This window comes from Mesoplodon bidens (genome assembly GCF_964165515.1).
Source record: "Mesoplodon bidens genome assembly, chromosome: 13".
NCBI lineage: Eukaryota > Metazoa > Chordata > Mammalia > Artiodactyla > Ziphiidae > Mesoplodon > Mesoplodon bidens.
This window is the reverse complement of record NC_138169.1, coordinates 65,455,702-65,480,819: the sequence shown is the minus strand read 5'-3', so window position 1 is coordinate 65,480,819 and position 25,118 is coordinate 65,455,702. Positions and strand designations below refer to the sequence as shown.

General features: G+C 39.4%; 1 protein-coding gene across 3 annotated transcripts in view; it reads left to right on the top strand.

Annotated features, from left to right (window-relative positions):
* DYM (dymeclin) overlaps window positions 1-25,118 on the top strand; it is a 384,724-nt gene that overhangs the window by 290,028 nt on the left and 69,578 nt on the right. For all 3 annotated transcript variants that reach the window (XM_081253056.1, XM_081253057.1, XM_081253058.1), the window contains one exon: window positions 16,143-16,325. In XM_081253056.1, coding sequence (XP_081109182.1) covers window positions 16,143-16,325 — 183 coding nt within the window. The remainder of the gene's footprint in view (window positions 1-16,142; window positions 16,326-25,118) is intronic.

Here is a 25,118-nt window from a genome sequence, read left to right as displayed (position 1 = left end):
TTCTGTTTTCTTATTCATTTAGGTTTTTATTTTTCATTATTTTTTTCTGTCCTGCTTTCTATGGGTTTATAATGTTTACTATTTAAATTTTACTTATTTACTTATGGATGACTATGAGGCTGTGCCTTTTCTGTAAGTATGCCGTTGGTAGCATCTCTGTTATTGATTAGCATTTTTCAATTTAAGAGATTTACATTTTCATGTATTCAGAGCTGTGTGTTTTTTCTTTCAGGAGCTCTGAATTTTTTTCCCCAAACTTTGAAAAGCCTCCCTGTCTTCACTATCTCATCCCTGGGTCAAGATTATGAAAATATTTACCTGTATATTTTCTACCGCCTTAAGATTTATTTTTCACCTTTCAGTGTTATAGCATTCTTTTTGTTGAGAGGAATGAATTAGAGATCTTGCCTTTACTTTTTTTCTATTTAATTATTACTCAGTTAACCCAGTAACAATGATTCAATTATTTATCCCCTCTGATATGAAATGCCATATAATTTACTGAATTCCCATGTATTCTTGGATATGTTTCTGGATTCTTTTTCTTCCAATGTTCTTTTGAAAGGAGCAAATATATTTCTGTGGTACCATTTCTAATATATTAATTAGTAAAGCTTTGTGTACTGTGTATCATTCTGTTAGAAACTGTCTTCCCTTTGCTGTTTTTCAAAATGGTAAATAGTAGTTCCAAAGTTTACCCTTAACTTTCAGTGTCTGCTATCTCCTTTCTGTTTCTCATGCCCTTGGCACTATGACTAGCAAGTAACACGCCTGAATCTCTACCTCAGTAGGTTTTCAGAATGTGCTCCCTGGACCTCTCTGGGTATTTTTCACCGTCTCTTCTCCTAGAGCTCCTTGAAGGTCTCCAGTGCTGGTCTTTAGCCAGAAGTGCTTTTCCTTCTCTCTTTGGGTACTTCTCAGCTGGAAGGAGCCCTAAACGTCCTCTTTGTACTAAGGGAAGTCCTGAACTCATCTGCCTTGACCTGTGAGGCCTACTTGATCTAGTTTCACCTCTTGTTATTCCTTTCTTATATTTGACATTCTAGCCAAACTGGATGTCCCTACTGTTTCATGGTCCACTTCACTATTAGGCCTTTTGTACATGCAGTTCCTTCTGCCTATCCACCTCTCCCACCAACTTGTACAGGTATCTGCCTATTAATAATAAGTAATCATAGTAACTACCAGGTAATGAGCACTTTCCATCTGCTAGGCAAGACAGCAAATGTTGTTAAGTACATTGTACTATTTAATCACATCCTATAAAACAGTTAATATTCTAATTTTTCAGATGAGAAAGCTGAGGCTCAAAGAAATTCAGTAAATTGCCCAAGGACACACAGCTAGTAAATGCTAAAGCTGGGGTTCAAATTTAGACCTGACTCCAGAGCTTATGTTCCTAACCACTCTGCTGTACTTCCTCTGGGAAGTCTCTTTCTCCTGCCTGCCCCCGCATCAACCCCCAAGTGTTCCCATAGCACCGAATACTTCTCAGGGTGTATCTCCTCTAAATGATAACCTGTGTAAAGGTATGGACATGTCTGGAGCACTACTCTGGCAGCATTTACCAAATCATATATTCTGTTTTACTTATGGACCATATAACTTATTTTATGTGTCTCATAATTTTCTGTTCAATGCCAGTCATTGTGTATAGGACAGCAGAGTCTAAAGCAAAAAGTATTTATGACTGTAAATGGTCACACCTCTGCTGCTAGGCTGCTAATAGGGAGTTGGATCATTCTAGTTAGGACTGGAGTTGGGTTTGGGTTTTGTATCTTCATTGTACCACCAACTTCAAATTTCCCCAGCAGTTGTTACCTGTGCTTAAAGAGTGGGCCTGAGTTTGTTTGTTGTTGTTTTTTTTTCAGTGTTCCTTTATCATACTCTGCTTTCAGCAATCCTTGCAGTGGAGTTAGAGAAGCGAAGGAATATTTCTATTGTCCTGGTCCAGCCTCAATCTTGAGGAGTCCTTGGGTGCATCCAGGTCTTAGAGAGAGGGCTTTCTCAGCATCTCTGCTCCTCCTCCCCTTGGCAACCAAACTCTGCCTCGTATCTGTGGTGGGCTTTGAGTGGGAGTTTTCGGCCCCTTGCCCAGTGATAGCAGACCTCTGCTTGGTATTGGTATAGGTATGGGATCCTGGCCCCAACCCCAGTGTTAGAAGGTTTTTGCTTCTATCCCTCCACCATCAAGAATGGATTTTTATGGTCACCTTATCTTTGATAAAGGAGGCAGGAATGTACAGTGGAGAAAGGACAGCCTCTTCAATAAGTGGTATCTCCACTCAGATACAGTGGAGTTTGCACTCACCCAAAAGTTCTTTTCCACTGGACTCCACCGGGTGCTCATGAGCCCCTCTACTTGGCTCAAGCTTGCAGAAGGTGACCAGCTGCAGCTGGGGGCAGGTGCCAAGACTCCGTTACTTCCCAGACATTCTTTTTTTTTTTTTTTTTTTTTTTTTTTTTGCGGTATGCGGGCCTCTCACTGTTGTGGCCTCTCCCGTTGCGGAGCACAGGCTCCGGACGCGCAGGCTCAGCGGCCATGGCTCACGGGCCCAGCCGCTCCGCGGCATATGGGATCCTCCCGGACCGGGGCACGAACCCGTATCCCCTGCATCGGCAGGCGGACTCTCAACCACTGCGCCACCAGGGAGGCCCCCCAGACATTCTTATGCTAAGCAAAAGCCTTAAGCTGTTGGGACAGCAAACCCTTTCAGCCTAGAGCACAGGCAAACTTCTGCTGTTTCTAGGGGAGAAGTAGGAACATAACCCACCTGCCTCTGAAGAGAAGCAAGAAACCCTCTCACCCCCAAGACACAGGCAAAGATCCATTCTTTTTTTTTTTTTCAACATCTTTATTGGAGTATAATTGCTTTACAATGGTGTGTTAGTTTCTGCTTTATAACAAAGTGAATCAGTTATACATATACATATGTCCCCATATCTCTTCCCTCTTGCGTCTCCCTCCCTCCCACTCTCCCTATCTCATCCCTCTAGGTGGTCACAGAGCACCGAGCTGATCTCCCTGTGCTATGTGGCTGCTTCCCACTAGCTATCTATTTTACGTTTGGTAGTGTATATATGTCCATGCCACTCCCTCACTTCGTCACAGCTTACCCTTCCCCCTCCCCATATCCTCAAGTCCATTCTCTAGTTGGTCTGTGTCTTTATTCCTGTCTTACCCCTAGGTTCTTCATGACATTTTTATTTCTCAGATTCCATATATATGTGTTAGCATACGGTATTTGTCTTTCTCTTTCTGACATACTTCACTATGTATGACAGTCTCTAGGTCCATCCACCTCACTACAAATAACTCAGTTTTGTTTCTTTTTATGGCTGAGTAATATTCCATTGTATATATGTGCCACATCTTCTTTATCCATTCATCCGATGATGGACACTTAGGTTGCTTCCATCTCCTGGCTATTGTAAATAAATAGAGCTGCAATGAACATTTTGGTACATGACTCTTCTTGAATTATGGTTTTCTCAGGGTATATGCCCAGTAGTGGGATTGCTGGGTCATATGGTAGTTCTATTTGTAGTTTTTTAAGGAACTTCCATACTGTTCTCCATAGTGGCTGTACCAATTCACATTCCCACCAGCAGTGCAAGAAGGTTCCCTTTTCTCCACACCCTCTCCAGCATTTATCGTTTCTAGATTTTTTGATGCTGGCCATTCTGACCAGTGTGAGATGATATCTCATTATAGTTTTGATTTGCATTTCTCTAATGATTAATGATGTTGAGCATTCTTTCATGTGTTTGTTGGCAATCTGTATATCTTCTTTGGATAAATGTCTATTTAGGTCTTCTGCGCATTTTTGGATTGGGTTGTTTGTTTTTTTTTGTTGTTATTGAGCTGCATGAGCTGCTTATAAATTTTGGAGATTAATCCTTTGTCAGCTGCTTCATTTGCAAATATTTTCTCCCATTCTGAGGGTTGTCTTTTGGTCTTGTTTATGGTTTCCTTTGCTGTGCAAAAGCGTTTAAGTTTCATTAGGTCCCATTTGTTTATTTTTGTTTTTATTTCCATTTCTCTAGGAGGTGAGTCAAAAAGGATCTTGCTGTGATTTATGTCATAGAGTGTTCTGCCTATGTTTTCCTCTAAGAGTTTGATAGTTTCTGGCCTTGCATTTAGGTCTTTAATCCATTTTGAGCTTATTTTTGTATATGGTGTTAGGGAGTGTTGTAATCTCATACTTTTACATGTACCTGTCCAGTTTTCCCTCTTGGAAATTCATTTCACTTCATTACCTTGCAGAACTATTCTCTGATGGCCTTAAGAAGACTTTTGACTTATTAAATTATCTGGTTATTCCTCCTTGTTAGGGTAGGAGATGACATTCTTTGCAGCTTTCCACATCCTAAACAGAAGTCAGTCTGAATCCCTTAATGCTTCCCTGCATTGCCCAAAGAGCCCATTTGTTTTACATTTGAGGCACAGAAAGGGACTTGTCCGGTCTATGGCAAAACTGAGACTAGAACTCATTCTAGAGCTTCTCTCTACTAACTTGTAGCTACCTCTCTTTCTCCTTTTTCCTTTTTTTAAATATCAGCACTACAGTCCTTTCTTTCTTTCTTTCTTTCTTTCTTTCTTTCTTTCTTTCTTTCTTTCTTTCTTTCTTTATTTATTTATTTTTGCGGTACGCAGGCCTCTAACTGCTGTAGCCTCTCCCGCCGCGGAGCACAGGCTCCGGACGCGCAGGCTCAGCGGCCATGGCTCACGGGCCCAGCTGCTCCGCGGCACGCAGGATTCCCACAGACCAGGGCACAAACCCACGTCCCCTGCATCGGCAGGTGGACCCTCAACCACTGTGCCACCAGGGAAGCCCTCTTTTTATTTTATTTTTTTATTTTTTATTGGAGTATGGTTTCCTTACAATGTTGTGTTACTTTCTACTGTACAGCAAAGTGAATCAGCTATACGTATACATATATCCCCTCTTTTTTGGATTTCCTTCCCATTTAGGTCACCAGAGAGCACTGAGTGGAGTTCCCTATGCTATATACAGTAGGTTCTCATTAGTTATCTATTTTATACATAGTATCAATAGTGTTTATATGTCAATCCCAATCTCCCAATTCATCCCACCCCCCCTTTCCCCCTTGGAATCTATACGTTTCTTCTCTACGTCTGTGTCTCTATTTCTGCTTTGTAAATAGTTCTCTTATATGTGATTCTATACTGCCCTTCTTAGCACCACCTACCCTTCTTCCCAAAAATGAATGAAAAAAGGGCACCAAGCATCATTAGGTCTCTGACGTTCATGTGAAATCCCTGACATACAACTTAGAGATTATTTCCCTTCTGTGCCTTAACAATATCAAAGATAATTAACAAACACTGAAAAAAATGAGATATAGAAGAATCAGTAGGTTCCTTGGTTTAGAGACTGATAATTTTCAAGCTTAGCCTTATACATTTTTATTCTCAAAGTTTGTTGGGATTTTTTTCCATTCTAAACGAACAGTGACACTATTTTAGGTGCTGCAATAATCTAAAGTAAATTCTGAATTTTACTGAAGTTTGAGGTCACCTTAAGATTTTTCTACATTAATTACATTTTTGGTTAGTCTAATAAAATTTGCTTTCTAAATTCAGTATTTTCTACATTCTTTAAGGAAGCTAGGACTAGGAAGGGATTTTTTAAATCTCACAAGCACTTATTTTTGCAAATAAAAAACTGCAACTCAGGTTAAGTGGTTACCTAAAGTCACACAGCTAGGTACTGTTAGAATTGGAACTGGAACCAGGACTCTTGTATCTCAGTGGGGTGATGGGAGGCACTCAGTACAATGTCAAAGCCATTTTTAAAAAGGCAATACATCTTCATAGAGAATTGTTTCATTTAGATATTACTTTTTATAGGATCTAGAAGGACATTGGCTTTATAATAAAACACCAATGTATTTTGGTTTTGGTTTTGGTTTTTTAAGATTTTTTTCATGTGGACCATTTTTAAAGTCTTTATTGAATTTGTTACCATATTGCTTCTATTTTTATGTCTTGTTTTTTTTGGCCGTGAGGCATGTGGGATCTTAGCTCTCCAACCAGGGATTGAACCCACACCCCCTGCATTGGAAGGTGAAGTCCTAACCACTGGACCGCCAGGGAAGTCCCAACACCAATGTATTTTGGAGAACGGAAGTGAACACTAATTCTTGATGCAAAGCCTTGCATTTTTAAAAACAATATGAAAAACTCCCAGCTCGGGTGTGTGCTTCCTCTCTTCTGCCAGTGGGAGGGCCTGGGGAGGGGTGAGAAGCACTATTAGGCACCCCACTTGCTGCCCAGTATGAGTAGCCTGCTAAGGGTAATTGCTTGTTGGGGGCTGCAGCCTAGCTGGATTTCAATCAGAATGTTCCTTTTTTGTGTGTTCTCTGGCTGTTTTCCAGGTATGGGAAAACATGTGAAGTTAGCCTATGGCCCCTGGCAGCCACCATTATCTTGCCTTTCTGCCACCAGTAAGCATGTTTTAAATAACAGCCTTCCCAGGGTTCTAGTTTAGGCTTGTGGGCCACATTCAGACCCTGTCCAAGGAATGGAGAAAACGACCACATCGTTTTACCCAAGTTGGTGGTGCTAGAGCACAGCCTTCTGCCCTCCCCCTTCCTCCCCACCGCATCATCTCCTCTGGTCACAGGATTGATTCTTCAGCTGTGATTTTGCAGGTGAAAGCTAGTTCTCGCTATCAGAAGCTCGATATTCTGGGACAGATCCAATACTGGCTGGAAATAACATGGTGGTCACAAAGCTTTTCATCATGTGTGCCAGTGAATTTTAACAACATAGAGATAACAAGACTCCATCACCGAATGATTGGCTTTGAAGGCCATTTGCACGTTAACTTTAAAAAGAGTCTTGCTGGGCTTCCCTGGTGGCGCAGTGGTTGAGAGTCCGCCTACCGATGCAGGGGACACGGGTTCGTGCCCCGGTCCGGGAAGATCCCATATGCCGCGGAGCGGCTAGGCCCGTGAGCCATGGCTGCTGAGCCTGTGCGTCCGGAGCCTGTGCTCCACAACGGGAGAGGCCACAACAGTGAGAGGCCCGTGTACCGCAAAAAAAAAAAAAAAAAAAAGAGTCTTGCTTGTGCGCTTCCTCCCCGCTCTTCCCCACTTCGGCAAAGTCCCATTAATTTTGTTGAAGGTTTTATTTTCTGCTGAAAATGCAGGAAATTTAGACAACTCTCTTGGAATCTCCCCAAAACTAATACAAACAAGATACATATGCTTCTCTTAAGGAAACTAAAAATAAATTATTTGAAACTATTTAACTGTATAAATTCCCTCTTGAAAGGAAAAGGAAGTTTATATAATGAAGCAGCCATGACTGCTGTTGACAGGGTAAGATACTCCCACAACTGCCAGCTTGTCCGTTTGACGTAAATTCACTGCTTAGCACAGATCATGTTCAGTGTTCATTACCAACATGTACAAAACCATCAGAAACATCTGAAAATGGAGCCATTTTCTCAGGGCCCTTGTTTTTACATTTGAGATTTTCTACAATAAAATAAGTCTGCCTTTTTTTTTTTTTTTTTTTTTTTGAGAAGAGAGTCTGTTTGACGAGGAATCCATTCCTGGAATGGAAGCTGTATGTACTAAAAAGAAAATACCATGAATAAAAAAGGCACAATATTCTCCACGTATTTTGCTTCTCTACCAATGAGCCATCTGATATTATCTCTGACAAAGCTAATTTTTGTTAGTTTTTTAAAACCTGTCTCTTTTTTAAAACTTATTCCATAAATGTAAGTCCATTTTTTTATATACTTCCCTAAAGGACCAGTTTTGTAAATTAATAAAAGTGTAATTTAGGAGTTATATCTAAAACTAAGAGATGTGATTCTTTGCACATGTGATTCTTTGTGTAATTGCATTAATTTATCCACTTTGCAAAGGCAGTTATTTTTTGTTCTTTTTGTAATAATGTCTAAAATCTAAATGATTTACAGTGTTACATGTTAAAATAGATATTGTCAGAAAATTATAATCAACCACTCCCTAATTTAAACTTATTTTTAATTTCTAAATTATGTTTAATTTCTCATTTTTGTTTTATAATTGTTTTATAACATTAAAATATACAGGATGCTGTCTAGTATGATGACAATATGACAAAGCATGATATCGTATAAACTGTCTTTGCTGTAGCTTCTTACATTATATTTTCAGTTGATTTGAGTAATGTCAGAGAAGCTTTATGTCCTTGTCATTTAATTTGTAAATCTGCAGCTGAAAATAATCTTTAAAAGATAGCATTAGAATTAGGACTTGTCACAGAAACAATAAAAAAGAAGTTGAGTAAAATACCTAGTAACTCCTATAAGTGTAAGAGGGTTAGTATAACCCTTAAGGAGCCTCAGTCAGATTGGTTAATGCAAAGTGAAAACTAACGTGGAGGATCTTCCCTGGTGGGCCAGTGGTAAAGAATCTGCCTTCCAGTGCAGGGGACACGGGTTTGATCCCAGGTCGGGGAAGTAAGATCCCACATGCCGCAGAGCAACTAAGCCCGCGCACCGCAACTGTTGAGCTCAGGCGCCTCAACAAGAGAGCCTGCGTGACACAAACTGCAGAGCCCACGAGCTCTGGAGCCCGCGCGCCATGAAAACCCGCACGCCACAACTAGAGAGAAGCCCGAGTGCCACAACGAAGAGACTGCGCACTCCACAACGAAAGATCCCACATGCCTCAGCGAAGATCCCGTGTGCCTCAACTAAGACCCAAAGCAGCCAAAAAATAAGGAAAATAAATAAATAAAAAAGAAATATTTTTTTAAAAAAAGAAAGAAAACTACCGTGGAGTATGCTTATTGACATAAAGTTTCTAGTTTGTACTTCACCTGACTTGGGAATAAAATAAATGGTCAGTAGTTTGGTTTGGGTTTAAATGAGCAGGTGCCTATTTGGGAGTTGAGTATATTACCCTGCTTGTTGCAGCAAATTACTTATTAAAACATTGAGAATAAACTATCAATATGTTTGAAAGCAGAAATTGTAAGCTATCAAGAGGTAATTCATTTTTGATATTTAAGTTTAATATATTAGGACTTAACATGAATGGGGTGTGAATATTTGTGAACATAAAATTCTGCAGAAGCTAATATTCTGACTTGTATCACTACAGTAGTCATAGCGTCACACTGGCTTGCTCTTGGATGACTTTGAGAGAGAATTCTGAAACTCAAAGTTTTCTTCTTCCTCTTCTAATTCAAGTACCAATGTGAGATGAAAATATAATTGAGAGAGCTATAGTCAAGATTATTTTGATAGTTCCCAATATGAAGGCTAATCCCTTCCCTTTGTTCCAAAAACATAAAAGTAATAGATGAACTATAACAAGAGAACCTTTAAAACACATAGCCATACCCCAAAATGAGATAGAAATAGAAAAAGCCATCAATGCAGATAGCAAGGTCTGAAGCAGTGAGGCTGCCAAGCTTCAGGCCTTGAAGGAGGCGGAAGTGGCTGGGAGCTCAATTGCTGCAGGGCAGGCTTAGCACTAAGGGGCCCAGTGAGAGGCAGCATGCTAGTGCCAGGTTCCCTGCTAGAAACTGAGAGCTGGAATAGACCACTTACTGAAAAGAGCCTGACTAGAAGTACTAATAATGACGGTTAAGTTCTATGCCTAGGGAGGCGGGAGGGCACAGAACCAGCCTCATGATGGGATCTTGAGCCCATTGTGAGGGATGTGGCTTGGTGACGGACCCTGCCTATACTGCCTTCAATGTGACTGCAGGGCAGCAGCCCTGAGATACCAACAGTGAGACCTAGTTTCAGACTGGAGGCTCTAGGAAGCTGCTGCATGACCTGTAGATTTGGGGGGATTAAGCCACATCAGATGAGCCTACACAAACAAAGTCCCAAAATACATGCCAAAATCTAACTTAATACTAAGAAAGACAGCCATGAACATAGTCATGATCATAAGTAAGGTAAATTTATCCAAAGAGAATTAAAATTTAATAGGATAATTTTGAAAGCACTCTAAGTATTTTTAATACCCTCAAAGATAAATGAAGGATTGAGATGAATAAATAATTATGAAATAAAAACAGGGAGAAATGAAATAAGAACATGACTCAGAGAACTATTCAATTAGAAAGCTTAGAATGAAAACTATAGTCATTAAAATTGAAAGCTCAGTAGACAAAGTAAGTTCTAAACTGGGTACTCTCAAAAAGGGTTAGTAAATTGGAAGGTAGCGAGAAAAAATTATCCAAATTATCTTTATGGAAGAGGCTAGGTTGTCAGATGAAAAGTATGCTCTGAATACTGAGCAGGATACATAAAGATAAATCAACACCTAAACACATGGTTGTGAAACTCGAGTGTTAAAGGATGAAAAGTAAATCTTAAAAGCTATCAAAAAGGTTTTCTACAGGGGAACAGTAGTTAAGTTTGCAATAAACTTCTCCATGACAAAAATAGATGCCAGAATAAAGTGAACCAATATCTTTTTTTTTTTTAATTATTTATTTATTTATTTATTTATTCATGGCTGTGTTGGCTCTTCGTTTCTGTGTGAGGGCTTTCTCTAGTTGTGGCACGTGGGGGCCACTCCTCATCGCGGTGCGCAGGCCTCTCACTATCGTGGCCTCTCTCATTGCAGAGCACAGGCTCCAGACGCGCAGGCTCAGTAATTGTGGCTCACGGGGCTAGTTGCTCCGCGGCATGTGGGATCTTCCCAGACCAGGGCTCGAACCCATGTCCCCTGCATTGGCAGGCAGATTCTCAACCACTGCGCCACCAGGGAAGCCCGAACCAATATCTTTAAAGTGCAGAAGAAAGTAACTAATTCTAACTATAATTCTTATTTATATATAGTTAAAATATAATGTAAGAGTGAATGCAAAATCAAGACATATTTCAACCACACAAGGACTGAAAGAGTTTATTAGCCATAGACTTCACGGAAAGCACTACTAAAGGATATACTTCAAATAGAAGAAGAATAGATCTGTAAAGAAGTGGAATGCAAGAAAGAATGCTGTACACTGAAATTCATATGTAAATTTAGTTAACCATTGACTTTTTAAAAACCAATTTATGGGGTTTTTTAAAAGATGAAATTAAAAATCTAAGCTACTGTAACAAAACAAGGAAGAATGGGGTCAGGGGCTTGCTGTTCAAGGAGAAGTGAAAGTATGTTAACCTCCTTAGATCTTGTTCAGGAGGAAGACAGCAGTATTTTTAAAGTTGGATGTGTATGCTAAAATTTTAAGGGCTACCCCTATAAGAATAGAAATGCTATCTTTAGCCTGTAAACCAGCAGAGAGGAAAAGGAGGGGCCAGGATAACAAAAAGCTTTATGAATTCAACAGAAGCTGGAAAGGGAAGACAGGTTTGCAAGAGGTAAACTTATAAAGGATGGCAAAAAAATATGGCAGGTTATACATTCCAGAGATGACGGCCACAACATCTTCTGCTTCACATGCTCTTCTAGAACTTTGCCACTCCTCAATAAATTGTGTGTGGCACCATTTGGTAGTAACACTAAATGGCAGTGACAGTAAGTGATTTCCAACACTGAATCTCCTGGAACCTTCAACCTGTGAGGAAGCTCATGCAGCCCAGAAGAGACCATGCAAAGAAGAATCAAAGGCTCTGGTCCCCACCCACAGCTGTGCCCCCAGCTCACAGCCAGCACCAACTTGCCAGCCATATTATGATAGAGAGCTGTCATAAAAGTAGATTCTCCAACCGCCACTCAAGCAGCCCCATGTGAAGCGTATGGAGCAGAGACAAACTGTTCCCACCAAGGCCAGCCCAATGTTAGCAAAACAAATGATTATTGCTATTCTAAGCTGCTAAGCTTCGAAGAGCAGGCATACCTTGGAGATAATTTCAGGTTCGGTTCTAAACCACCGCAATAAAGTGAATATCACAGTACAGTGTGTCACGAATCTTTTGGTTTCCCAGTGCATATAAAAGTTATGTTTACACTAAGTCTATTATGTATGCAATAACATACTGTCTAAAAAAACAAATGAGCATATCTTAATTAAAAATTACTTTATTGCTAAAAACTGCTAACCATCATCTGACAATGCAGGGTTGCCACAAACCTTCAATTTGTAAAAACAACACAGTTATCTGTGAAGTGCAGTAAAATGAGGTACGCCTATAGTTAGTTATACAGCAATAGATTACTGATATAAAGTCACAAAACAAGATGGTAGGAATAAATTCCAAAGATATCAGTAATAACACTGTAAGTGAATTAAACTCAAAAGTCAGACTATTAGATTTAAAAATTATAAAGCCTAGCAGCATAGTTGCTTTTAACCATATTTGTTTTCAGTAACAGAAAGTTTGAAAATTAAAGATATACCTAGCAAATGCTAAACAAAATAAAGATGGTATAGAAATATATATATTTGGGCGGGGCACTGCATTGGTTCTTCATTGCCGCACGCAGGCTTTCTCTAGTTGCAGCGAGCAGGGGCTACTCTTCGTTGCGGTGCACAGGCTTCTCATTGTGGTGGCTTCTCTCATTGCAGAGCATGGGCTTCAGTAGTTGCAGCACGCAGGCTCAGTAGTTGTGACATGCAGGCCCTAGAGCGCATGGGCTTCAGTAGTTGCAGCGCGTGGGCTCTAGGGCCCACAGGATTCAGTAGTTGTGGCTCGAGGGCTCTAGAGTGCAGGCTCAGCAGTTGCAGTGCACAGGCTTAGTAGGTCCATGGCATGTGGGATCTTCCCGGACCAGGGATTGAACCTGTGTCCCCTGCATTGGCGGGTGGATTTTCAACCACTGTGCCACCAGAGAAGTCCCAGCAATATTAATATCAGTAAAACATACACTTATGAATAAAGAGAAGCAATACATAATGATAACGTTTTTAAAAAGAGGCCAATCATGAATCTACAGTCACTTTGAATACAAGAATCACTCAGAGGAATTGATAAATACTTAATCACTATGGGAAATTGTGACCTAATGTTATTAAAAACTGATGACTCTTTCAGGCAGTGAATATTAAAAAGAACAATTACACTTGTTGGTGAGAAAATGAGAGCAGGAGCTTTCCTACATTGTCATTGTAAATGGGTTGTTATAGCTCCTTAAGCAATGTCTGGCAACATCAATTGACATTACAAACACAACCTTTTCAGCCATCCCTCTCCTGGAATCTCTCCCAGAGAAACAGAAGTGCCCATATATAAGAACAGATTGGGGCTTCCCTGGTGGCGCAGTGGTTGGGAGTCTGCCTGCCAATGCAGGGGACACGGGTTCGTGACCAGGACCGGACCGGGAGGATCCCACATGCCGCGGAGTGGCTGGGCCCGTGAGCCATGGCCGCTGAGCCTGCGCGTCTGGAGACTGTGCTCCGCAACGGGAGAGGCCACAACAGTGAGGGGCCCGTGTACCGCAAAAAAAAAAAAAAAAAAAAAAAAAAAAAAAAAAAAGAACAGATCTACCAGGATGCTTATTGCAGCCTTGTTTATGGAAACAAGGAAACAAAATAAATTGGATGCCCATTAGTAGAAAGACATTTTGATAAATTTTACGTATTTTACAGGTACTATAAACCTATAATACATTGTTACTGTTTTGTTTCTGAAATCAGTTTTCTTTTAGAATGATTTAAAATAAAAATGTCTTTATTTCCTTGTGTAGATCTGCAGTTCTGTCTAGTTTCATATTCCTCCTGTCTGAAGAAATTCCTTTAACATTTCTTATAGTGTGGGTGTACAAGTAATACATTATCTCAACTTTTTTTAGTCTGAGAAAGTATTTATCTTACCTTCCTATTTGAAAGGTATTTTTGCTAGTGATAGAATTCTTGCTTGACTCTTATTTCAACACTTTAGTGATGCTGCTCCATTTAAATTGGCTTGCATAATTTCTCATGAGGAGTCTACTGTAATTCTTAGCTTTGTGCCTCTGTATTTAATCTGTTTTTTCCTTGGGCTGCCTTCAAGATTTTTTCTTTCTCTTTGGTCTTCAGTAGTTTGAATATGATGCATCTAGTTGTGTGGTTTTTTGTTGTATGGGTGGGGGGGTTGTTTAGGGAATACTTTGGAGTTATTCTGAGCTTCTTGGATCTGTTGTTTGATTCTTTTGTTATTTTAAAAAAAATGCTTAGCCATTATCTCTAAAAGATTCTTTCAAGTCTACTGTTGAACCTATCTAGATATTCTTTACTGCTATTACCATTTTTTTTTAATTCTAACATTTCCACATTGTTACTTTCTTATAGGTTTTTTTTGTAATTTTTAAATTTTATTTTTGGCCACATGGGGTCTTCATTGCTGCATGTGAGCTTTCTCTAGTTGTCGTGAGTGGGGGCTACTCTTCGTTCCGGTGCGTAGGCTTCTCATTGTGGTGGCTTCTCTTGTTGTGGAGTATGGGCTCTAGGTGCACGGGCTTCAGTAGTTGCAGCAAGTGGGCTCAGTAGTTGTAGCACATGAGCCCTAGAGCACACAGGCTTCAGTAGTTGTGGCACACAAGCTTAGTTGCTCTGTGGCGTGTGGGATCTTCCCAGACCAGGGCTAGAACCCATGTCCCCTGCATTGGCAGGCAGATTCTTAACCACTTCACCACCAGAGAAGTTCCCTCATAATTTTCAACCCTGCTAAAATTCCCCATCAATGCAAGCATATTATAGACTCATAGTAGATTTTGTGTATCATAATTCTTTTAAATTCCCTATTTGATATTTTCAATATCTGTGTATCTCTGAGTCTGCTGATTACTTTGTCTCTTGGACATGGATTGTTTTTACTTGCTTTTTGTTTATCTCATAAATTTTGATTGAATGCTGGACATTATGGTTAAAACAATACAGGTGGAGGTCAATTGTATGGAATAAGTATACCTTTTTGTCTGCTAGACCAGGGGTAGTAAACTTTTCTGTAAGGCACCAGCTAGTATTTTTTATTTTGTAGGCCATACAGTCTTTGAAGTGAAGTGTACTTTATCAGATATTAATATAGCCATCCCTACTTTCTTTAGATTAATATTTGCATGTTATATCTTTTTCCATTCTTTTACTTTCTATCTATCTTTTACTTTAAATTTTATTTAAAGTGAGTTTTGTATTTGAAGTTTCTTATAGATTGCATATAGTTGGGTCATGTGTTTTTTATCCACTCTGCCATTCTTTGGGTTTTAATTATTGTATTTATACTGTATACAATTGATATGTTAGAACTTAAGTCTGCCATTTTACTTTTTGCTTTCTGTTTGTTCCTTGTTTCTCATCTGTCTTATTTGACTGCCTTCCTGTGGATACTTGAACATTTTTTTAGAATTCCATTTTGATATATCAGTAGTATTTTTGTGTATACTATCTCCTTGTATAAATTCACTCTAGGCATTTACATACATAACTTACCACAGTCTAGTCGTGTTGACATTTTACCAGTTCAAGTGAGATGTAGAAACCTTCCCTCTTTAAATCCCTTTGCTCTCCCTGGTTTATAATGTAATTGTCTTAGGTGTTCCTTTACATCCATTGAGAACCACATCAGACAGTGTTATAATTTCTGCTTCAGCTGTCAAACATAATTTAGAAAACTCAAGAGGAGAAGGAAAGTGTTGTATTCACCTGTGTTTTTGCTTTCCATTGTTCTTTCTTTCAAGAGAGATATTGATTGCTTTGAGTTTTGCTCTTATAACTATTTCACATTCAGATTCCCAAAGGCTTTTGACTCTGAGGAAGCAGAAACAAAACAGTAGGCTCTTTATATGTAAATATGGACGTTGAAATGACAGTGCAGAAAAATTAGGTCATATTCTGAATTAGACACTTTGCTTGGAATTGGTAAGACCCTACCACCACTTTGTACTGTGCAAGTCTAATGATTTAGGGTGATACAGTGATAAGAGTACAAATTAGGATCTATTAATCAAAGTACTGAATAAGCTCCAAATTTCCTTCTAGATAGGCAAGTCTATAATTTATTATGTGAAATTTATAATTATCACCATACTAAGTTCAAAAGATTTTAAATCCTTTAGTAACTGATAAACTTAATTGTAAAAATTCTTGACAGAAGTAATCTCGAAGAGCTCTTTTGCATGATCTTTCCAATGCTGTTTGAATTGCGAAGCAGTTGCCCTCATTCTAATTAATTCTGTGTCAAGGAGAAAAACACAGACTCTATATGGGGATTTTCTTTCTTTATCAGGCACAAGACCTAAATGTCATCGAAGAAGTGATTCGAATGATGTTAGAGATCATCAACTCCTGCCTGACAAATTCTCTTCATCACAATCCAAATTTGGTGTATGCACTTCTTTACAAACGAGATCTCTTTGAACAATTTCGAACACATCCTTCATTTCAGGATATCATGCAAAATATTGATCTGGTAAGTGTAAATGGAGATATTTATTATGATTCTTTTTTAAATATTAAAGTAGAGAAAGTTTAACAAACCTTGATAAAAAAAACTGCAATAATTAGTCTCTTCAACGTTAACTCTATTTGCTGTCTATTCTGCTATAACAATTGTCACCTTCCGTATGTGTATGTATTATATACAGACATATATATACACGCATGCATATATATTTAGTAGAATTGAGATCATACTTTATATAGTTCTGTATTCTGCCATTGTTACTTAACATTATTAACATTTTTCTGTGATATCATCAATTCTTTGAAAATCTCACATTTTAGTGTTTGTATAACCTGTATTTATGGAGGTCCTAAAATATATTAACTCTTATCCCATTATTGCTCATTTGGTTGTTTCTCAGATTTTGTATTAATTTGTAATTATCAGTTTGTAAATACATCGTATCTCACCTTTTTTAGTTCTATTTTTGAAGTAGTCTTAAAACTGGAATTGTACTAGTTTTTGCTGTCAGAGGGATCAGTATTTTTACAACTCAACCCATGTCAAATTGCTTTCCAGGAATATTGTACAATGAATGCATCTGTGTGTCATCTTATACTTCTACAAGTGAGGTATGAGAGGATGTATCTCACTATGCTTTTACAGCTTTATTAATTATTTTAATATTTGTCCTTTTATATCAAAAATGGTATTTCATTATTGTTTTTAATTTTTATTTCTTTCATTATTAGTGTGATTGAACATTTTTCACAGGTCTATGAACTTTCACCTCCTGTCCTTTTTAAAAAGGTTTTTCTGCTAAACTTTCTATTGTTACATTAGTGTTTCCCAGTTCAGTTTGATTCCACAAAAATTTCTTGCATAGCTAATCAGATTCATAATGCACAAGAGGAAACAGAAGAGCCACCATCCCTGTCCTTGTGTTACTTACATTTAGGAAGATTTTTAATAATTAAATCATTGCACAAGTATGAATATATAATTTCCATCATAAGTAAGCACTTGTACACGCCTTCCTCCAGGGTGTACACCTCACAGTGGATTTGCTGCATAACATGTACCGAACCAAACCGTTTCCCTTGGAGTGCTGTCATTTTACTCTTCAGCTGGTGGTGTGTAACATTCCTGTTGCCTCACATCCTCGTGAACACTTAGTTTGGTCAGTTTTGCAGTAACATCTCATTATAGGTTTAATTTGGATTTCCTCTTTTCTGAAGCTAATTCAAGTCTTTTGCCAGTTGTTTCTACTAAGTTATTTATCTTCGTGTAGATTCTTTGTATGTTCTGGATTCTAGGCCTTTCTTGGTTATGCTTTGCAAATATCCAGTCACTAACAAGTACAGACTTTCTGATGTAACTCTGAAACTCCTCTCAAAATAGTCCAACATCAAATTCTCAGTTCCATTCTTTTCTTGGAGAGCTGGCTTCCAGCTCCAACCAGGTTGTACTCTGGTTCTCCTGCCCAGCTTCAGCACCTTCCTGGGAATTTCCTCCACCTGTTTCCTTTGGTTGATCTTGGCTCCTGTGAATTCTTCTTTCTTGGTTTACTGCTTCATGTTGGTGGAGCATAGACTACAGTAGCTTTCTGGGGCAAGGGTGTATGTGAGGTAGGTTTTTTATTTTTTAGTTTCTCGTGTCCGAAAATGTTTTTCTTCTCTTTTTACATATGACTTGCTCTCTTGGGAAGCTTTGGGGATCTCCCTATTATTGTGTCCTGAAATTTCATGGTTTGCTGTGCCTTGGTCAACTGTACTTGGCTCTTGGAGGGTCCTTTGAGTCTAGAGGCTCATGCTCAGAACTTTCAAATATTCATTTTAATTATTTCTTCCCAGTCGTCTCTCTCTCTCTGTCTCCTGCTATTTCCTCTCTATGAAACTCCCATTAGATGGCCATTTCCTTTTGAGCCCCCTCCTGTCAATATCACTAAGTCTTATTTTTGGACTGATCAGTGTCTTCATATTAAGAGTCCTCCGGGCTCCTGCCTGGCGTCCATAAGCCCATCTGTGAGGGTTTTAAAAGCTGAGGTAGAGGGCTTCCCTGGTGGCGCAGTGGTTGAGAGTCCGCCTGCCAATGCAGGGAACACGGGTTCGTGCCCCAGTCCGGGAAGATCCCACATGCCGCGGAGCCGCTGGGCCCGTGAGCCATGGCCACTGGGCCTGCACATCCGGAGCCTGTGCTCCGCAATGGGAGAGGCCACAACAGTGAGAGGCCCGCGTACCACAAAAAAAAAAAAAAAAAAAAGGCTGAGGTAGAGAGAGGCTGGGTAAAATTGGGGGTGGGGAAGAGAGGGTGAGAGTGGCCTCTAAAGTGAAAACTCCCAGTCTTCTTTCAGGATAACAGCAATACATAAATGGACACATGGACTCTGATCAAATTTAAGATACTTAAGAACATCTCTATCCATTCTCACTAAGCCAGTTTACCCAAGTAGGTTAATTTTTGCTCATCCCAGTAGAGTCCTGTGTACTTGTTCACTACTTAATTGAAATCAGCTTTGAACTATAACCAGGCTCCCATTCCAGACTCTTAACACATAGTTCTGTAAACTGCTGAATACTCTGGAATCCACACACTTACATGAGTTTAACTACGACTATGTATACTGTTGCAGATCTGTTCATTGATTTGCTCCATATCACTGCTGTGTAATGATTGCAGGTAAACAGAAATAAAAATTAAAACTCTTTGCTGTCAGCATGAAAGGGTGCTCAACATCACTAATCATTAGAGAAATGCAACTCAAAACTACAGTGAAGGGCTTCCCTGGTGGCGCAGTGGTTGAGAGTCCGCCTGCCGATGCAGGGGACACGGGTTCGTGCCCCGGTCCGGGAAGATCCCACGTGCCGCAGAGCGGCTGGGCCCGTGGGCCATGGCCGCTGAGCCTGCGCGTCCGGAGCCTGTGCTCCGCAACGAGAGAGGCCACAACAATGAGAGGCCCGCGTACTGCAAAAAAAAAAAAACTACAGTGAAGTATCACCTTACACCAGTCAGAATGGCCATCATCAAAAAATCTACAAGCAGTAAATGCTGGAGAGGGTGTGGAGAAAAGGGAACCCTCCTGCACTGTTGGTGGGAATGTAAATTGATACAGCGCTATGGAGAACAGCATGGAGGTTCCTTAAAAAACTACAAAGAGAACTACCATATGACCCAGCAATCCCACTACTGTGCATATACCCTGAGAAAACCATAATTCCAAAACAGTCGTGTACCACAATGTTCATTGCAGCTCTGTTTACAATAGCAAGGTCATGGAAGCAACCTGAGTGTCCATCGACAGATGAATGGATAAAGATATGACACATATATACAATGGAATATTACTCAGCAATAAAAAGAAACGAAATTGAGTTATTTGTAGTGAGGTGGATGGACCTAGAGTCTGTCATACAGAGTAAGGTAAGTCAGAAAGAGAAAATACCATATGCTAACACATATATATGGAATCTAAAAAAAAAAGAATGGTTCTGAAGAACCTAGGGGCAGGACAGGAATAAAGATGCAGTTGTAGAGAATGGACTTTAGGACATTGGAGGGGGAAGGGTAAGCTGGGACGAAGTGAGAGAGAGAGTGGCATGGACATATGTACACTACCAAGTGTAAAACAGATAGCTAGTGGGAAGCAGCCACATGGCACAGGGAGATCAGCTCAGTGCTTTGTGACCACCTAGAGGGGTGGGATAGGGAGGGTGGGAGGGAGACACAAGAGGGAGGGGCTATGGGGATATATGTATACGTATAGCTGATTCACTTTGTTATATAGCAGAAACTAACACAACCATATAAAGCCATTATACTCCAATAAAGATGTTCAAAACAAAACAAAACAAAAAAAACCCTCCTCTTTGCTGTCACTTTAATTAGCGTTTTCATGAGCTTTCCTTAAGTCGCCTCAACTATATACCTAATGGTTGCAGCTATAGCAAATTATTTTGCCACACACACCCTTGTCATTTTCCTAAACTACTATCAGTATTATTTAGATTTCATTAACAGAACTGGGGCAGCTGGGTACTCTTGTCATCTTTGCAGTTAGGATAAAGCAGAAACATCATTTCAAATGAGCATGTTTATATCTTAGAGTTAGACTTGACATTTATATTCTTTAATTAAATTCTCACCGTTATGAACCAGTACTCCCATGTAGATTTGTTGATATTTAGGATGTGTGAGAGCATCCTCAAGCTGCTTCTCAAATATTTCTTCTCTGGCCCCATGTCCTTCTTGTTTAATGGGAAAAGCGCCTCCTTTTAAAATTGGTAAGTAGTGGTAACAAGATTATGAAACAAATGATTGCCCAAGGGACATCCATCAGAGCTTATTTCTACCATTTTCTGTTGGCTAGATGCTTTCTGAGAACGAAGTAGTCAACTAAGATCCTGCAAGCTGCGCAGTGTGGCCAAAAAAAAATTTTTAAATAAAATAAAAAGCCATTTCTAGCCAGCCTGTTCATGGATTTGTCCAAATTCATTTCTAGTTTCTTGCTTGTACCATTTTGGGGAGTAGAATACTGAGATTAAGATTCGCTGTGCATGTGAGGAAAGGTTCAACAAAACCCTTTTCTCTTTTACATGGGAAATTGGCCTTGGGTTAAGCTGCTTTTAGCTCTGTTCCTTGGAAATCTGATGAAGGTGGAATGTCAGCCATGTTACTAGGTAACACTGCTGTAATAAAACGAGAATATGATAGAATGACCTTTGAATGGTAAGTTGAGTCTGGACTGAAAGGACTATAGCTTTCATCTTCCCTGAGTGAAAAAATTCATAACCAGGCATGTCCTTTTCAGGGACCTAGAAGCTGAGACTATCACAAGGGCTATTGGTTTCTGTTTGGGACATGGCTTCTAAGCTAGGGTGGCTATTGGATCTGTCCATGGTAGTCTCATTCTCTCACATTGCAGCTATCGTTTGAGGGTCCAAAGACCAGGCCCGAGACTGCTGTGCGTATTCCCAGGGAAAACAAAAGCCTGGGACTGTGCTGTTGGCATGCTCTTTTTCCTGGCCTTCTATCCTTTTAAATTAATCTTATGCTCAGTGTGGCCTATTACACTCTTTTTTTTTTTTTTTTTTTTTTTTTTTTTTTTTTGCAGTACGCGGGCCTCTCACTGCTGTGGCCTCTCCCGTTGCGGAGCACAGGCTCCGGACGTGCAGGCTCAGCGGCCATGGCTCACGGGCCCAGCCGCTCTGCGGCATGTGGGATCTTCCCAGACCGGGGCACGAACCCGTGTCCCCTGCATCAGCAGGTGGACTCTCATCCACTGCACCACCAGGGAAGCCCTTTTTTTAAATTTTTAAAACTTGTTATTATGAAAAATTTCAAGTGTATACAAAGTAAACAGAACCGCTATTATATTCTTGAGCCTCTCGATGTCTAATTGGGTCTAAGAATACCACCCAGGAAAGAGCACTGAAGTGCTAAAATAATATCTTCTTATAATACTTATAAATGTATCTCTTTCACATTCCAGGATGGAGGATATCCTGGTTTTTCCAAGGTTTATCCAGATCTTTGAATTATAGAACTATCCAATACGTCCTTTTTTAGCTTTCATATTTGTAACATGCGTCATCCTAATCATTTTAGTCTGCCCTTATGGCAAACCCCTACCCCTTGTCTCATAACTTTTGCCTTTCTCTGGACCTCTCTGATTTAAGTTTCTTTCTTCATTTCTTCCTGTCTTTTTTCTCCTTTTACCCTTTCCTTCCTCCCTCCCTCCATTCCTCCTCCTCCCCCTTCTCTCTCACTCACTCATTCTACATTTCTTTCTCTGGATAGTCACCTGAACTGTGCACAATATATGTCAGATAATCTATATCTGCAGTGTATTGGAAATGTCTTCTCTTTAATTACCAATACCTCTTTTCATAATAGTGCATTTTTTTCTTTTTGTTTCTGATAAAAGACTAACCAAAGTTTCTTTTTTCCTGTGGTCATAACTGTAATGATAAATGATCACGTTGTAATACATTGTTTGGATTATTTAGTTTTAAATGTTTAAACCACATCAGAAACCATTCGCTCCTTTTCTATTCATCTCATCATTAGCGTTGCTAGCTTTTATTGCATGCTTGCTAAGCATTTACGTGCATGATCTCTCTTAATCTTCATTAAAAAACAAACTTTGAGGTATATTTCATTTTAATTTTCAATTACAGTTAAAGATACCAACTTAGAGAGATTTAACTTGCTTGTGATCACATATTCAGAAAGTGATAGAGCCAGAACTCAAACTGAGGCAGTTTGATAATAACACCCTTGTTTGTAGTCATCATGCCTGACTACTATCCCCATTCACTAAACGTTCCTACAGTTTCTCATTGGTTTGCCTATTCACTGCCTGAAAACATCTGAAAACAAACCCGGAAATTTACTTTCTCCTTCAAGTTCACTTCTAATAATGTCAAATCAGTCTTTACTCCACCAATGGTGAAAGTGATGTTCTTTTCTTAGTAACCAGGCTGTTGACATCCTTAAAAATAACCCTGAAGGACTATATTATTTTTTGAAAGGACACACAAGAACCATGCAAAGGATTTAAACTACATCCATTTGAAACTTAGTCTCCTTTGGAAGAGGTGAAAATTAGAGTAAAGATGAGGAAATAGAAAGGACCTCACTTGTTTTTCTCACAGTATACCACCACATGGAAATAAAAGCAGGGTGTTAAACTGGATTTATATCCAGTGTTCACTTTCCTGTCCTTGTCAGTAATTGTCCACTTACTGACACTCCAACTGTATTCGTGAAAAATGCAATCTCTGGGTAAACATTTGACTGTGTGCTGTTGTGTAGTTCTTAAAACTAGATAAATATATGCCTAAACATTTTTGAGTCCCTACTAAGTGCTGGGAATGAGGCTAAGTACCTTTACATAATATTACTCATTTATTCTTTTTAAACCAGTAAACTAGTTATTGTTATCCCACTTTACAGATAAGGAAACCAGCAGGCTGAGAGAAGCCTTCCCAGGTGATTTTAACACAGATCCCCACCTAAGAATCATTCCTCTTAGGGAATTCCCTGGCCATCCAGTGGTTAGGACTTGGCACTTTCACTGCCAGGGCCTGGGTTCGATCCCTAGTCAGGAAACTAAGATCCCACAAGCCATGCAACAAGACCCAAAAAAAAAAAAAAAAAAAAAAGCCTCTTAAATAGTGATCACATGTTTGCGTAGGGCTTTATCATTGAGGGCTATTTGCATACGCCCTATCTCATTTGACCCTTAAATTATCCTTGTGAAGGAGGCAGAGAAAGTCTTCAGAGGTGAAATGGTTGGCTCAAGGTCACTTAGCTAGTAAATCACTCAGCCTTGAATCCAGATCTTCTCATTATAAACTCCATATTTTCAGCATTCACTTGGATAAACCTAAATAAGATTCCAAATGAGCAGATTTTCCAACAACTTTTTGTTGAATACTATCATCTAAAATAGTGTTGGACACACTGGAGATTCATTCAAAATCATTTTAAACTCTTTTTTACATATTTTGAAAAGAATACCGTGAGAAATATAAAAATAACATCTCTACTTTTGCCTCTTTCAGCACTTTACCTTCTCCTTCCCTCCCCTAAATGCTCCTGAAATCTTGGCTTAAGCAAACCTTTGCTATTTCTTCTTTCAGGGAGTTAACCTTGAAAAATGTTGGTAGAGGAGACTATGAATCTACTGTTATTTTTAGCCGACAGGGAGTTGAGAGTTGATGTTTTTCATTAGACATTAAGCAATGTTGAATGTCTGAGACAGGAGTGACTAACCTTGGAGTACTTTTAACTTCTGCCGAAGGAGTTAGACATGTGCTTTTCAGGTAGCCAAATTACTGTTAGCCATTTGTACATAACCCTCCATTCTAACTCATAAGATGATATGATCTGGCTGAATTAAGCAACAGGACAAAATAGAAATACCGCACCAAACAAGAGAGGGCATGAAAGAAATTTCATGGCTGAATATAAGTATAGGACAGAGACAGTGAACAACAATAGTTTTGTGGTATGGTAAAGGCAAGAACTATTTTTATCTCTTGACAGTGTAAAATTTACACTAGGTTTTCTGTATTTCCAGACCTGACCGTTCTTATTGAGCTCCAAACTAGCTCATTCAATTGACTATACAACAGTCCCACAAATGTTGAACAAGGTTAAATGAGAATTCATTATTTTCTTCAAAAAAAAATCAAACACAAAATGAATCTGCTTTTTCTTCTGCAGTCTTCCTTAGCTCTGTAAATGACATCAATATCTACCTAGTTGCTTATGCCAAAATGCCAAAAAAGAAGAAAGAGGAATAATGAGTGCTATTTGGAATAGGGTTGGGATATTGCAGATTTAAAGAGTGCAGTCAGAGAAAACCTGTCTGAGAAGGTACATTTGAGCTCAAACTTGAAGGAGGTAGAAAATGAGTTGTGCAGATACCTGGGATCAGATGGGGTAAAGATGGGAGCATGTCTTTGTCTCCCTCTGGAGCAAAAGGTAGACACTCTTACTGAGCATTATAAGAGATTTGGGTTCTCTAAGCTCAGAGTTCTGTTGCTATAATATAATCCATGGCATTTGCAGGGGTCATCTGTTCATCTTCAGATCACCTTGTGCAGCCCCACTTACATCAATGGACATATCATCCAGACAGAAAATCAGTAAGGAAACACTGGCCTTAAGTGGCACATTAGATCAAATAAACTTAATAGATATATAGAGAATATTTCATCCAAAAGCAGCAGAATACACATTCTTTTCAAGTGCACGTTGAACATTCTCCAGGGTAGACCACATGCTAGGCCATAAAACAACTGTCAGTAAACT